The 17,009-nt window shown below is 39.1% G+C and overlaps 2 protein-coding genes across 2 annotated transcripts; one reads left to right on the forward strand and one right to left on the reverse strand.

Moving 5' to 3' along the window:
- Positions 1-273: 273 nt before the first annotated feature.
- On the reverse strand, positions 274-3,132 carry LOC5506025 (deoxynucleotidyltransferase terminal-interacting protein 2). The gene is made up of 6 exons (XM_001626695.3): positions 2,783-3,132; positions 2,047-2,170; positions 1,766-1,861; positions 1,259-1,423; positions 839-948; positions 274-476 (listed from the first exon to the last, which is right to left on the reverse strand). Exons 1-6 carry the CDS (start codon positions 3,055-3,057, stop codon positions 368-370), a joined length of 879 nt encoding a protein of 292 aa, XP_001626745.2. The 5' UTR covers positions 3,058-3,132; the 3' UTR covers positions 274-367.
- A 2,255-nt stretch (positions 3,133-5,387) lies between these two features.
- Positions 5,388-15,669, forward strand: LOC5506001 (T-box transcription factor TBX15). The gene is made up of 5 exons (XM_001626717.3): positions 5,388-6,198; positions 9,061-9,343; positions 10,310-10,450; positions 10,953-11,014; positions 14,933-15,669. Exons 1-5 carry the CDS (start codon positions 5,672-5,674, stop codon positions 14,994-14,996), a joined length of 1,077 nt encoding a protein of 358 aa, XP_001626767.2. The 5' UTR covers positions 5,388-5,671; the 3' UTR covers positions 14,997-15,669.
- Positions 15,670-17,009: the final 1,340 nt, after the last annotated feature.

The following is a 17,009-nucleotide window of genomic DNA, read 5'->3' on the forward strand; positions in this document are numbered from 1 at the left end:
CTTGTATGTAATCGGTTTCGTTATCTTTGCTTCCCTTTCGCATGGAAGGAGAAAACGATTCAGCTGACAAGGATCGTTTTAAAAACGGCAAAAAAAATTACAAACGAAAATGGATATGGGGGGAGGGGGGTCCCAGGGGTTAAGGCGTACCTTGACTTTCACATTCTAAAAGTTACAGCTCGCGCTTTAAATTCTTCACACACAAATGCCAAAACTCGTGGAACGCTAGCGCTATTAGCCTGTGTCAGGGGCTCATGAGTAGGGGCAATCATCTGTAGTTGTCTTTCTTTCTTTTAATGGTATAATTGTTAAATATTTTTCTCTTTTTAGTGGAGAGAGTTATAATCACTGCATTTTGAATTTCTTCTCACTTTCTTGCCCAGGCCGGTTTTCTTCGGTTAGTTTTCTTTTTGTAAAATCCCTTTCTTCCGCTTTCTTTTGCAGCTTGAATTTCAAGAAACTTTTTCTTGTTATACCTGTGAAATTAATAAAAATATATTGCTTTGCGTAGTTGATTTGGTGCGCATGTACCCATGTATTTGGGTTTTACGACGTCCGTTGCTTTGTGGGGCCCTCTCGATGGTAAGCGGTCTAACGTCCACCATGACTGCGAAATGGCTCCCGTTAAACGAAGCCATGAAGATAAATACGCACATGATATACACATAATAACAACATTCAACAAAGCTAGGACACTATTCGAACTGTATCCAAGTAAGAACCTTTTTAAGCATGGTTTGCTTGCTTTATTTTTTTTTCTAGAGATTTTGGCTTACTGGAATTTTTTAGGGGAATTTTCAATATAAGACATCTAATGATGGGTCAGACTACAACCCACCTTCTAAACTGTGCGTCTGCTAGTAATTCTTGTACAATATTGTTCTTTCTGCTTCGTTTTGGGATACGAGAAGAGTAGAAATCAGCAGCACCTTCAACAACCGTACCCATCTGTAGACCAACAGTGAATAAGTATAGTTTAGTTCCCAACATCTGGGTCACCTGGAAATGCTTGGACAGGTCCTTGAGAGCCTAACCCGTGGTTACCTGCAAATACTGGGATAGTGTTTTAAGACTCTAACCCATGTTTTATGGAAATAATTGACCAGACAACCTCATCCCTGTTTACTGCACCTGGAAATACTTGGGCAGCTCCATGAGACGCTAACCCCTGGTTATCTAGAAATACTTGATCAGAGAACCTACTCCCTAGTTCATGGAAATACCTGGACAGCTCCTTGAGATTCTAGCCCCTAGTTACCTGGAAATACTTGGGCAGCTCCTTGGAATCGTTCTTCTTGTAATGCCGTTTGGGGTCCAGAATATGTCTCATTTTGAGGACCTTGAGTTCTTGTTTCAATTCAGGTGTCACTGTGGTGGCAGGCAAGTCAAACCACTTTGGTCCAGCTGATTGCTCTGTAGCTTGCTAGAGATCACAAAAAAGGCTTAACACTGTGAAAAGAGAGCTTGAAAGGCTCATATCGGTGGAAACATAATTCCTGTTATGATAATGTGACAAATCAAAATGGCATAAAAGAATCTGATTTGATAAAAGCATAAAGGCAAGTTTGTATGTCTCCCCCAGGTCCAGGTTTCCTGACAAGCATTCTTCTAGTTGAAAACAATAACAAAGGCTTGGCTGACAAAAGGGGGTGCTCTTCATAAGGCATCTCGTGTGCTTTGAATAATCTCCAATGCATTACACTTTATTTTTGGCTGCTATAAGGTTGGCCCCTTTGCCCCCCCCCCCCCCCCTCCCCCTGGATACCTTCCGTTTCCACTGTCTCTGATTGTAAGATTCACGCATGGGGGGAGCTGTGTGCTTCTTCTCAAAATCTGATGTGATGACACTTTTCTTCATTAACTGACAAGAGAAAACAAATATATGAGCACTATTCATCATTGTGACAGAATAAAAGTAACTTATTTGTTTTCAAATTTGGCTGAGTACATGTTTTGATACAGCCTAGTATTTAATCAGTAAAAAAAACCTCAATCACCAATTGCTCAACTTTGCCTCTACTATCTGTTTTCTTTTCGTTTTCTAACCTTGTCAATGTTTGCTAGTGAAGCACTGGGAATATTGGATGAGACTGTGGAAGGCCGGGTTAGACTCAAATACATTTCTGTGGGCTCAAGGCGTGGCTGTAATTCAGAAGCGAGCACAGTGGCACTGGAAAAAGAACAAGAGTAGAGCTGAGATGCAAGGCACTGTATTTTATAAAGTTGTATTTGAAATAGGTGAGAAGATAATGAGAAAAAGTGTAACAAAATGACAAAAAATCAATTACTCGTTTAACCAAGTTTTATATTTGTTCTTAGTCAAATTGAGCTGTCCTAGTGCCTACCCACTTCAGTACGTGAATCTGAAATGGTTGCACAGCCATGAAGTGTTCTTGTGTAGATTTTCCTTTCAGGGATTTTATTAGTTTGCACTAGAAGTGGTGCTTGTATTGTCTCAAATGTCTTTCTATTTAGTGGCCAGAAATAGAGAGACATCTGGATCCAGGGTAGAGTGTGGCTGTCTGTGTAAAGTCTTTCTTGGCTCTGGCTGGATTTATTCAGAAAACTTTGTTTGTCCACAAATTGCCTGGGATCAAGATGCAATCGCACAAATAATTCAATGACCTATTTTTTCACATCAAATCGAAAGATTTAAATTTTTCTTGTCTTTGTGCGATTCTATTTTGTTGATATAATATGTCTCATTGGTACAGATGGTGTTTTTTTACAACACCTCAATACCAATAACATCAATACTTATACCTAATTAAGAAAAACTTACTCTTTTTCCTCGCTTAAAATCTCAGCTGGTAGAACAAGCCTATCATCGAAGTCTTCCACCGCAGATTCTCTGCTATTTGGTAGATCACGTATTTCATTGCAGTCTTTTTTAGATAAGATTTTTGATGCGATGTGGTTGTATGCATGAGACACTAAACTCTCTAAATCGTAAGATTCGGAAATATCTTTGCCCGAAATTTCACTGGATACTTCATCCTCGGTCCTTATATTTCCTTTGACCGATTTTCGGCTACTTCTTCGTGTCTGGACTGGCATCTTTATGTGAATTTGTTTTGTTTAAGTTTACCATGTGGTACAGGGTTCTAAGCGTCCATATTAAAAATAGATCAGCGGTGTTACCCATTAATGGTGAAACCGCTGGCTCGTCGTATCCACGTGTGCTAGCACGCAAATAAAGGAAAAAGGAAAAAAGAAAAAAGAGAACGGAAAAAAATCTGCTAAAAGGAAACCATAATCAGAACTTTTAATAAATGCAACAATAAATTTTGCCATCTTCGTGGTAAACGCTAAACACATCCAGTAGCGGATCCAGGGGGAGGGTTAAGGGGGGCTAGCCCCCCCCCCCCCCCCTTTGGGCTGCCAGAAAGCCATATGTAGCAAAAAGAATTACCGTATCCCCCCTTTGTCACTGAGCCAAACACCCCCCTTTAGCGAAAAGCTAGATCACCTACTGACATTACCAATATTTTCGAGGAAGAGCCCACTTCGAATTTTGCGTTGGGAGCTATTATATCTTATACAAAACATTTCACTCAAGAGGCAAAAAGTGCTTTTTTCATTATTGTCATCACAGAAATAATTCGTGAATTTGGGACTTAACCTGGCCTATTACAAATTTTTCTTCCTTACAATATGACATTACCAATATTCCTGACATTACCAATATTTTCGAGGAAGAGCCCACTTCGAATTTTGCGTTGGGAGCTATTATATCTTATACAAAACATTTCACTCAAGAGGCAAAAAGTGCTTTTTTCATTATTGTCATCACAGAAATAATTCGTGAATTTGGGACTTAACCTGGCCTATTACATATTTTTCTTCCTTTGTTATGTTCTGGTATTTTTGTGGTTATACGTCAAAGGTTCTAATTTAGAAATAACAGCCTCTAGCCTTAAACCAACAAGATAACAGCAAAATTAGAAACCACAAGAGTAAGAAAAAAATACAGTTCTGATAACAATACCTTCAAAACTAATAATTAGCAACAAACCGCTCACAAAGAAAAATACCTTTTTTCTTTAAAAAACCTTTTAGCGCATACTTAGTACGCTGGTGTAATGATTATCCTTAGTTTTCTTCCATTTTGGGTATTTGAATGTTTCTTTCTTTAAGTTTCAATTGTCCTTAAATCCTTTTAAGCCATTAGAACAATAGTAGACCTCACTGCGGCGAAATTACACACAGGCAAACAATAGAAGGCTGAGGCTTATTGCGTCTTTAAGTTTTCTTTGCTTTTCGTTCTGAAATTTGATTTCGACCTTTAAGAAAATTAGGACTAACAGGTTTTCTGAAGCCACCAGGTTTATGATGTAATCTTTTTAAATGGACATTATGTAAAAGCGAGAGTTGTTTGTGTCAGTACAACGAAGATAAATCTCGACCAAAATATTTTTAACCATAGCTTTCAAGAGAAAACCCCAGCATGAAGTTCATGTCAAAAAGTTAAAAGTGGTTTATCTATTATCTATACAATCATTTCTTCAAGTTAAAAAAATGGGTTTCAAGTCTTAAGGTATTTTCTTGCTGTTTCAAATATTCATGTAAAATCATCCCTGGGATAAAACCGAGTTGTTAAACCATGACGAAGCAAAGAGGGCACCAAAATCAATTCAATATTGCTCTTCTAACCATCTTAGAAGATTTTCGTATTGGATCAAAGTAAAAAACATTGCGGCATTGATTGAAACCTGTTCTTAGGATACTTTTAATTCCTTTTGGCACTGGTTTAATAACAATCGTAACAAGATTTGTTCAAGTATTTACAATGAGTTAACGTCAGGAATCCAAATTAAATTCCATAGAAAAGTCTAAAGTGTGAAGTTTTTGTAAGCGAATAGTTGAGGATTTAAGAAAAGGGTCGACAATAAAGTCACAAGTTGTGTTTACTCTATTGTTCAACGGCTCATATAGAGATCAAAAAGCTAACAAAAGTCAAGTTTTTATTGCGTTAGTCGTAGATGAGCTCATAAAAACAGCAAATAAGACGTGAGACTGGTTCATCTCAAAACGAAGTTCGTGATTACTTGGTTCATATGATAAGCGTCAGTGATCGACCACAGATGCTTTTAATGAAAATTACGCCCTTACAGTACATTATCCCTTCCCTATCTACGCGCCCTTAACTAGAAATACGAGTCGGGAGCCTCTTTCATTGGGTACCCTAATGAAAGATTATTCAGAGGTGATAAATCCGAAAGCCATGTGAACGAAAGTGTGAGCACAATTTCACACCTGGGCCAACGCAACTGAAATATGATTGGTGGAGGGAAACCCAATCGCGGTAAATTCCACCACGGCAGCCAATCAGAAGCGAGTGTTTTATCCCTGGGGTGATGATCATAGGCAGGTCACTTTTACACAGATTCCGACACCTTTGGCGCTAAACGCGCGCTGTACAAACTACCTTCTCATTAGCATTGTTGTGTGCGGGATCGACCAATGAATGCGCTCGTTATTCTTTGAGTTTATAGTTTTTTTTCAGGCAGCACTTGTTAAGTAAACAGAGGGAAAGGTGAGAGTTCTGTGCCGGCGACACGCGACCGAACTCATTCGCTAATTAGCAGTCTTAGCGAGAACAACCGAGTCATCGTCACTAGAGTTCGAAGTATATACTTAGCACCATCACACTTGGGGGACATCTTGATTTATGGTCTTCACAACCATGAACCAGAGGCAAGAAAGCGCAGAGATGCTACTGTCATCAAAAGCCGCTGCCTTTTCCATCGCAAACCTCCTGACGGACAGCGCCAACAAAGTTGACAGAACTTCGCGAATTTACTGGAGAAAAGAGCAGAGCAAGAACGAAGGGAAAGACCTCGTAAAACTAAGTGACCGTCCTTACAAAGATCTCATCGCGTTAGACTCATGTACTTCGTATCTCTCAAGAAAACATCCCACTCAGGAACTACAAACAGGTTACTCGATCAAGAAGATCCTAGAAAAATCTGAATCTCCAGTTAAGAGAACAGAATCTGAACTTGGCCCATTACAACAGTTCGCGGCTTGTTGCGACCTTGTCCGCAATATGGACGTGCTACGCGGTGAACTCGCGTACAAGGGAGACCCTAGACTTGTCACTGCACCCAGGGAAGTACAAGTGGCCCTGCAGCAGAGCGAGCTGTGGTGGAAGTTCTACGCCTGCGGTACTGAAATGGTGATAACACGCACAGGAAGGTGAGTCAAACACTACTTCTTACCAAAGGTAGCCACTTCCTCCCTAGTTCAGAGGGTAGACACTTCCGCTTCAAATGTGACGCTAAATCATGCAGGTGAAGGACGTGACATTCGTAACCCTCAGTTCGTTTTCAGGTTTATGCGCTAGTTAACAGTAAAATGGAAGCAAAAAGATACCAGACCAATTTCGAAATGGCGATTCCGTAAATATCCAATGAGACATAAGGTTTAGACTAACAATTCTCTGCTTTTGAATATACCATTTTTTAACGACTTTTTATGTCTTTTTCACACATTCATCAGTTAAACTATTGGTAGTTCGAAATAAAAACATCGAAGTTGAAATGATCTCTTGATCATTTCGTTAGGTGTGATAAACTTACTCATTTAAAAATAGCTATTAATCTTGAGAGTGCAGCCCAAAACCGCGTAGAATATTGTATCATTTTGAATGGTTTTCCAAAGACCGCAAAAAAGAAAGAATAAACAATCAACCACTCAGTCAAGTTCTGTATTAATATATATTTTTCTATGCAAGTTCTACAGTGGAAATCAACTTCTTTTTTGGTTTCATCTCTAAAAGCATATATGACACATTCTTATTGGTTATAAAACGACACATAAACACTTCTACCTCAATGCAAGGTCACGCTAAACGCCTTAGCGCATTATTTCATTCACACATTTTCTATGAATTTCCGTAGACGTGCTAAAAACAACAACAAAAGACACGCCTCGAACAAACAGAGTCCTTCTCTACATATGATGACAACTTTTCTTTCATCTCGCACTTCGTTTAGACTCACGATATACTTGCAGCGGTTTTTGCGTAAATTAACAACGAAAATCGATACCTGGAATACCGTAAGTCATTTCGATTAACCTAACCCGTATTAAAACTCGCTTCCGCTAATTAACTTTTTTTATGCGATCCAAAAATCAAAGCAATATCCCTTATACGTTTTCAATATAAATAAAAAGTTGTGAGATTTTGTTACGAAATCACCAAAGAACGAGTTACAACGATATTATTTAACTGCAATTTCAGTATTTGAGAAAAAAACCTTTGATAATAAATTATGACGTCGTGTTAAAAATTTTCTTGTCCGCACAACCTCGGGTTTCTTCGATAAGTTGTTATTTCCTTTCACGTTTTTTTTTTTGTCGGGAGCACGCTCTGGTAGATCTAAAAGCGGGTTTGAAGAAGAAAATACACTAGAGCCTTGAAGACAAAGAAGGCGACGGTTGCACAGAGAAGAGAGACAACACCGAGAGGACCCTTAACCGTTTTTATTATTACATCCATCAATCAAAAAACGTCAAAAAGAACCCCAACAAAACGACCAAAACTCGCTCAAATATTTGTAAACATTCTTAGTCAGCTTTAAAAACGGTTCTGTAGCAATGGCACAAGCGAGTAGCCGTAAAAACGGTCTATTCAGTTCGAATGTTTAGTCGAGATAATGTGGATTGTGGCCTTTAGCCGGATGGTGAGGATTTGCTGGTTAGCACGCGCATCGAGTTCTCGTCGCGACTTCACTGCACAATGGTTCACAATAGTGGCGGTCTATAATGTTCTTTAAGTTTATTGAACACTCGAAGGATTCTTTCTTGGTATTTAAGTTAAAACAGTATGGACACGGCTATATAATGACTATTGGCGACACCCCAAGTACAGGTGTAAGTTGTGGCGTTTGGCTCAAAAGCAAAAACTACTCTTTTGGCCTGAAGTTTGAATATGCAAAACTTTCTGATCTAATTCTGATTAGATTTATTCACATGTGGGCACAAAAGGGTTTTGATCGCTTATCTCGGGCGACTAAGAGCAATTGAAATACAGTCTAGGAGGATAAATAGTCACGAGTGAGCACTCCAGAAACTCCCCTGCGACGCGAATCGTGTGCATTGAGACGTTACCAAGACGTGATACTTATCTGGTGATTTGCGCAGATTCACGGGGCCGGCTCGAGATAAGAGCTTAAGAGAGTAAAGATAGCGGTGATGGCGTGTTAAAGTCGTGCTCTCCATTGGAAGCTAGGGTCTGAACTTGAGCACATGGCGTAAAGGAAAACAAGGAGGGTATTCTTTTTATTCATTACATTCAAGCGCAGAGCTACTATGGTGAACAACAGGACAATCGACTAGAAAAGCAATAGTCACTCGCATGGGTCCATCCCTGGGGACGCAAAGCGCGAACGAGGCTTAACAGAATAACTTACAAGAATTCCCCCCTCTTAGGCCATCTGAACATAAAGTCTTTTTCACCATGACCGTATGGGCCCTTCTAACGACCAGGCAAACGCTGTGAGGACCTGCACTCGGCAAATAGCACAGCGAGATGAAAACCTTGCAAAAGTCAATATAAACGAGTTCTCTCCAGGGCATGTCTGGATTGTCTAACACACGTGCCCGGAAAAAATGGGTGTGGTCCATTGTGTCGGCCCCTCACAATTACACTTATTAAGAAGTTATTATAACTGCGATTTCCCCAGTGGACAGATGACACTCGGTGCAGCCGGTGTACACTTAGGAGACACATTGAGCGAGAGTTTCTGTTAAAGGAATAGGAAGACCCCGCTCTAAGGCACTGGGACATTGTGTGACACGAGTGGGCCGTATCGATGCCCTATATTGTACAACCGGGTGAATGGGAGCGTAACAAAGACATCTATTCCAAGGCTAATGAGGACTAAAGGCGAGGTCTTATTAAGACATAAAGCTTTTCATTAGTAAAGCGACGTAGGCGTCCACCGACGATAAATTCCGACCACTTGCTTTACGATGATAAAGAACAGATAACGCTGCCTGTCCCGCGCTGGCTTAGACCAGATTAACCCTTATTGTACCTTTTTTATCACACAGACGGATGTTCCCGACGCTCGCGCTGTCGTTCCTAGGGATGGATCCTCGCAGGTACTACTCCGTTCATGTCGACCTGACGCCCATGGACGGATACAGCTACACATTCGCTAACAATGCCTGGCAAGTAAGCGCCATGGCGAGCGAGGTTAGCCATCTGCCTTATGTACAGTCCTACCGGGCCGAAGACACTGTGCACACGGGCTTGTATTGGATGAAGAACGGCGTGGACTTTAAGAAGATTCGATTGACGAACCGAAGAACTGGGTCTTTCAAAGAAGGCGAGGTGAGATTAAGTTAAGCTTTTTATCAGAATTCCTAAGAAATCAAACTTAAGGGTTAGGTAAGTTCAAAGTAATATCATAGCAAATTGTTGTTTTTATTCCCATTTTTATTCATTGTTCGAAAGTCACAGCTGCGATTGTCGCTGTTCTATCCTCTTTCGCAAAATTTCGTGTCCCTCCACGACGCGCATGGAATCACGGGTAACTATCCGCCTCGTGTTATTTCTCTAAGGCTTTGAGTGAAGCTTGCTTTGCGAGTTCGTATTCAACCCCTAAAAAAGCAAAACCCTTGAAGAAAGGATCTAAAAGGAAAAATCGATCGCCATTGATATTATGGCGAGGTTTGGGGGCCTGACAGCTACTAATATTCGAGATATCTTAGATACTAAGTTGTCTATTTTCGCAATTTCCCAAACGAAGGGTCATTACTAATTCATGAAAGCACTCCATTGTCTAAGAGTTCGCAACCCCCTCGTGCACAAAGAACATGGACATCGTTTTAGACTTTTACACTTGTTCTATAGTGTTTAGTGTTGAGAAACTTTGTGTATAAGTATATGGCTATCCTATTTGCACTATCGCCTACACCTGAGATGATAAAATGGGCCGACTTTTTTGTGACGTATGGATGCGGCCGCACAAATACACGCGAGATATCAAAACTCACCACAAACTAAGAAAATTATAATAGAAAAAGCCGACAGCTCTTCTGATTATACTATCTTTAACCGAGAAAAGTACCTCTTGACAAAACTTAACTCTTCATTATTTATTATACAAAAAAACATGCAGAAACACGGGAATGTGTATTTAAAACAGTCAAATGTAGAGGTGCGGAAGAAAACCCCTAGCCATATTTCCTCATCAAGCGAGAATTCTTTCAAGTCTTTTATTTAGAACAACAATGCCCTTAGTTTTTCTTCCCCTTTATTTCTCAAGAACTCACTTTATATTGCTTTCTCTTTCAGCTTCATTTAAGCCCTAACAGAAAGTACCAACCGAGAATCCACATAGTCGAAGAGACGGAGGAAGGAGTTAAAGTTTCTTGCTCAACTTACGTATTCCCCGAGACAGCTTTTATCGCAGTCACTACATATCAAAACGAAGAGGTACATTTGTCATTTAAAAATTACCACACATTGCGTAAAGATAAGGATGCACTGAAAGCGATTTGATGTCTAGATGTTACGCGCACGAGAATACGACAGGCTTCATCGCATTGCTAGACGCCCATGTATAGGATTGTGCTGAAAGCGATTTGATGTTTTGCGCGCGAGTAAATGTGACAGACTTCATCGCTACTCGAGGACACATGAAAAGGTTGTCAAATTCAACTACTAAGCAATACTGCTCCTAAATCGCCACACAAAAACTATAATAAACAAACTTCATGTACAAATTGCCCTGTCGTGTGACTTAAAGGCATATGTTTCCCCTATTACTGTTTAAGAAAAAGTAAATAAAAAAGCATATTCTAAACAGGTGATTTTTGGAGCAAGCCTGTTTGTTGAATTTAGCATGTCTCCCCTAAGGATATATTAGTTATTTCATCTTTGATTGAAAAGTGTTTTCGAGTTTGCGAGATCGCTAATCGACGTCTTTGTGTTGTAGCTGATTCAACTTAAGATCGATCACAACCCGTTTGCCAAAGGCTTCCGCGACAAAGGGACAAGGTGAGACATTACAAGTCACATTTCATGTCTATTTGTTTACGATTCACTTTGCTTATTGCTTCTGAATAGCTCTATGGTAGAATAAGCTTATAGAGAGGTTACTTGTTCGCGTTTCAAAGGCATCAAATGAGAACTCTATGGCTTCGTGTGATTCGGTTACGAAAAGAACCCTTTAAACTCTATTAATATTGTCAAGTAGGTCCTTAACCGGTGGTGCGCTTTTCTGAATAAAAACGGAAAGGTTCTTAAGCTCAGAATGGAAGAGAATGGAGTCCAGCGGGGGGTATAGATTCTCTGCAAACACATCGACCCCCTAGTGAGCCCACTTGCGCCACGTAATTCGGTCGAGTGTTCTCAATGACTTCAAACAAGCATAATCTACGGGATATTGCACATGGGTACGGTGAAATGCGTTCATATACTGCTTAGGAAACCAGCAATTCCACGCTGTGATATAGTGCTTGCGATAGTAAAAGAACACGCTGAGCACATTGGTATGTCTCTCGGGAGGGCTTTTGTAGTGAGCTTGTGTGTCAAGACTCAATCACAAACTAAAGGTCTAACCCCTTTGCGTACAATGTGGAAGTAGAAACATTAAAATGAAAAGAACAGAAACTGAAAAAGAACAGAACTGAAAAGAACACACTTTTCATTTTGGTATGTTTTTCTGGAAGGTTTTTGTATTGAACTAATTCTTACTCCGAAAAATCATGAAGTTCAATCACGAGAACTAAAGGTGTGCCCGTGTACAAAGTACATTTTGGGAAAAAGAAACATTAAAATATATATTTATAATGTAAGGGCGCACGCAACATACTTTGTAAACATATTTTGAAATGAAGTTAACTTTTAAACGAAGTTTAATCAAATGTCGAGCCATAGGCTATCGTTAATGTCTGTAGCATAATTTCCCTTAACAGTTTGAATTGAATACTGCTTATAGGATCCCCACGGTCCTGACTTTCTACTCATTGTATTCGATACAATGATGTCATTTTTATTGATCAACCAAGACAATAAAGTTCTTATAATTATGAATTTTTTAAATGGGATCCACACAATATGATTTCAATAGTTTTACGTTGGAAAGTTAGTGTTATTGAACGGATCTCTTTTTTTTGGTTAAGAACAAGAATGACTTACGAAAAGGATAATTTGCGGTAAAAATGAATATTTTCCTCACCGTTTCGATTGGTGGCAGATTGACAGGGGATAAAGATGTTTTTTTATCAAAAAGAAAGAGAATTGAAAGAAAGGTGGATCGGTTTTCGAAAAACGATAAAAAAGGTCTTTACATCGCTCGCTTTAAGAAATGTTGGATGATACAAATAACAATAAAATCTTAAAGGAGGCTTCTTGAAGCCAATGGAAATCTTTCATATATCATGTTCTCTCTTCATCGGCCAATACTGTCCGAAAGGCTCAAATATTTTGTCTCATAAAATTGACAATGGTTCGTGAGCTAAGCGACAATTTGAACATGTGATTAATGAATAAGCGAACCCCAGCTTGCAGCCCTCCATACAATATCGTAAAGTTGATAACAAAAATTCACAATGTCGAAGTGTTCGCTTTTGTGTGACCTATCGTTTAATGTCTTAACAGAGGCAAGCTAATAAATAACCCCTAAATCTCTATACATATTCTACTGTCTTTCTCATTTCTTTCGGCATCTCTTTCTTCTTCTTTTAAATTCCTTTATTAAAACACTACAGGATTCCCTTCAAATGTAATTTACTCTAATTTGGAGTTTCTTAAGGCCTTCTGTTTAGAAACTTTAGTTATGCACGTGTAGTTAAAGAATAAGCTAAAGAAATTTCTTTGGTAAATAGCGTCATAATTTATCGGTAAGGATAAATTAAAACACTCTTTATACTTCTAAAGGACAGAAGCATTAATTTCTACAATAAACTCGAGCAAGCATCGAATATAATCACTCATAAAAGCTAGTCTAATCTTATTTTATCATGAAAGACAAGATTGATAAGCGAATAAATTCAAAACTATGACTTTGAAACAAGGAGACTTTTTGCCATAATTTCTTCGACTACAGATCCCAATAAAATCATTTTACACAGAACGATTCAAAAGACATGAAAAATACATATTTTTGTTCTTATTCTTTTCTAAAGTTTTATCAACATTCGTGCAACCTATCAAGTATTTTAATATAAACTCTTTTCTAGAATAAACAAAACCAAAAACGATCTCCTATTTAGTGCAGTATTTGCTGTTTGCTTAGGGTATACCACTTTTCATTCTCTGTATTTTCTTCCACTTATTGAGCAAACTTACAAGCCTCTTCCGGATACAAAGACCGGTAATTAAAACTCGCTTTAAATGTCAATTTGTAACAGAACTAGTTGTTTTTGGTTGTCAGGACTGTTTGAGCCGGTCGATTCACGAAGCTTCAGCTCACACGTGTGTACGCGTGGCCATCATCCCTCGCAAAGTCACTGGAATTTGTTTGGATATTTTACCTATTACACCTAGATGTTGTGATAAAAAGATAAAAGCCTTATGGCTCGCTAAATTACACAGATAATCTCATAAAACGCTTAGAAAATAATAATAATTTCGTTTTCAAATCGGCGAAGCGACCAGCTTATGCTAGATTCTACTGATAAAATGCTATTAAACAGCTACGTTCTAAACTCCAAAGATAGAAATTCCGAATTTAAGTTTACAACTATTTCTCGTATGAAGTTCGAGAAAATACAGCGTACGGAAATAAAGGAGATTAATTAAACCACGTGTAAAAGCGAAACGGAAAAATAAAACGCAAATGCACATATAAAAACCTTTTTTCTTTACAAAAACTGTCATAATTGGCGACAAAACGTCCGTAAGATCAAGTGACAGTCGATATAGCAGAACTATCGGTTAGCTGGAGAAGTTATCTCTTTTGTGGGCCTACAAGACCCTTGATTGTCTGTCTGGAGGCGCGTGCCAAGGAATTATCATTGATAATGAACTAATTGAATGGACGGAAATCTGCACTGCGAATTCAAGAAAGCAAACTGGTTCCTTTGTTTGAGTTTTATGACTGTACATGTGAAAACTACTCTAACAAGTCTTGCGCCACTGTGTAGAAGATGACCACATTATGAGCTGTATATATCATTTTGGCAATTTTTTTTATTCATTGGAAATAAAATGTTTCAAAACACATTTACTCTAATTGCGAAAGTGCAAAACTTGAAAAACGCAAACGAGTGACGATGGCTTTTGTTCGAATATATTGTGTCTCGTTACACTGGGTTTTGAAAATATATTTCATCTGAAAGAAAACTTAGATTTTGATTGAATGGTATTCTTTCTCAACACATTTCTTACGATTTCAACACATTTCTTACCATTTTGGGAAAAAAGCATACAGTATGCTTTTAACCATAAAAAGAAGACAGCGAAGGCGTTTTGAAAAAAAAAATTATAAGACTTTATTTTTTGAAAATGGGATTCTTGTGGCAATCAAAAAGGAGGTGATTTTTTTTTTAATTAAACCGAATGATGAGAACCGGCTTGCAATATTGTCCTGTCGATGGAAATATGGACAGAAAAAGAGTATGAAGACAATCACCAAGTCAGGCTAGGACTGCGGTGCATGGAGACGAGGCTCTCGATTACCATGGCAGCCAAAATCCCTTAGGTTGGAACCTTTTTGAAGCACACTCATAATTCATGAATATGAAAAAAGCTGAGTTCGCGAGCCTTTGTGAAAACGCGAAATCGGTGAATTGATATAATACTTTAAACCATGTCGAACTTGGGCTATATTCTTTTGCTCGATAATTTTTAAGCGTATGGATGGAATGTGGACGGGTTGAAATAACCCCTTTATAAGAAAAAGAACAATTCAATATTGTACATACATGATAATGATATGTAATTGGCCAATTTATTTTTTATTTTTTTCAGACGAAGATTCACTCCATACGAACATAGATCACACAGTCATTACAGCTCAAGCGACAATGCCTAATATGGGCAACATTACCTTATGAGGTGATATCTTGGAAAGCAGAAGTGCCATTAAAAGGAAGGGTGAATCCATATATGGCGAATGGCCATACAAGACCTCGCTGAAAGGTCGCTAAGGCAGAGCAAAGCTTTGCGAGCGTCCTCCATGACAGACGTTTACATGAAACCCGGGATGCGAAGGGAGATCCAACAGAAATACGTGGAACTAGAATACACATTAAACATATCATACTAGCTCATTCTGAGTTCCCTTCCCACAATAAAACTTTTTAAAGAGCCTTTGTCAACCGCACCTTTGTTGCTGTTTTTAACAAACGTTGGAAGACAAAATATAAGAAGAAACCACCATCAAAAAATAACATCGTATGCTTTATTTACCGAATTCAGTCGAAAACACCGCAATTAACCCAAATCACAAGGTAAATGGATGTACTCTCGCACACAAGGAGGAAATTTGTTAGGATGATGGCAAATTGGCGGCTGGCAGAGTCTCTTTAAAGAGTGAGACACATTTACGTAGTTACTTCAACATGGAAGGAACAATGTTAGTTACCAAAAAAAGATATCTAAAAAAATTCCTAAGTTTTGGTCGTGAGACATTAGTATAATTTGTACTTTAAAAGTCAAAATCATAAAAAAACGACATCAACATGATCATTATTATATGATTATTATTTTATCGTTTGCTTTCTTGGCTACTGCGAGAATCTAAGGGTGAGGTGGGGGTGAGGTGGGGGTGAGGTGGGGGTGAGGTGGGGGTGAGGTGGGGGTGGGGGTGGGGTGGGGGTGAGGTGGGGGTGAGGTGGGGGTGAGGTGGGGGTGAGGTGGGGGTGGGGTGGGGGTGAGGTGGGGGTGAGGTGGGGGTGAGGTGGGGTGGAAGGGCGCACTGCGGTAGAATCTGATCAAATGCCGGTGTAAGGCAAGGGAGGCTTAAATTTGCCGTTCGCTGCTGCGAGGATCATGATCATGTTTCCCATACCCCCTAATAGCAAAACTCCTGAAACTTGTATAAAACAATTATTGCAAATCAAGTTCCTTATTCAAGACTCATGGGAAAAGCACAATACTCTACAGCAAGCTGGAATTCAAACCAAGATTGATATAAGTGCCCTTGGAATGCCGCGATTTCCGCAGGTTGGGAAACACCCCTAATAGTAAAGAGGCTGAACTCTCAGTCAAAAGTTAACAAATGCTTTCATGTCCACCCTCCGAGTAAAAGAGCTTCAAGCTCTCCCTCGGCTACTCTAAAAAAGAAGGGTGGACTAACTATTTATCTCAAGATCCACTCTGATTTCGGACATGCGTGGATCCAGACCTATTTACACCAGTTAGATCAAAATTTTAGTGCAAATCTTCATTATGTTGAGGCGACAGTGTTCAGCGCTGTTTTTTTTTTTTTTCACAGGCAACATTTTTCCTGGATCCGTGCCTGTTATTACGAATAACAAACTCGTAGTTGAGTGCTATGAGCACCATAGAATCCAAAATCCTTCTTTTCTTGATTGACCACCCCGAAGAATAATACCACACTGCTGTGGACGAAGCGCATATTACATAGAACATAACATTCCAAACTGGAAATCGTTTTTCTACCATATTACTGTCGAAGAAAGGGGGAGGGGAGGGGAGGCTGTCACTGCTACATGTTCAAATAAACTTTCATTTCACCGAACTAAGCCTATGTGATTCCAACTTTTTGATATCATCTTTTCATTAGCAAACGGTAAAAAACGCAAGTTTTCGATAGAAAAAAAGTAGTCGGGTATACAACTACAGCGGCGATTACTTCTATGTATAGAAAAGCAGTATAAGGAAACGCAGGGTTCGCCATTTCTGAGGACAGAAAAACATTAAAAACGTGAAGAAACGAAAAGGAGAAAAATTCCCATGAAAGTTCTTATCACCGGCACCCTTACCATATGGCTGCCGACATATGGTCATAAATAGTAATGAGTTCTCCATGTATGGTCAAAACCCGAAGATTAGCCAATCCGTATGTGCCATTTGACAGCTG

Source organism: Nematostella vectensis, chromosome 8, assembly GCF_932526225.1.
Source record: "Nematostella vectensis chromosome 8, jaNemVect1.1, whole genome shotgun sequence".
Lineage (NCBI taxonomy): Eukaryota > Metazoa > Cnidaria > Anthozoa > Actiniaria > Edwardsiidae > Nematostella > Nematostella vectensis.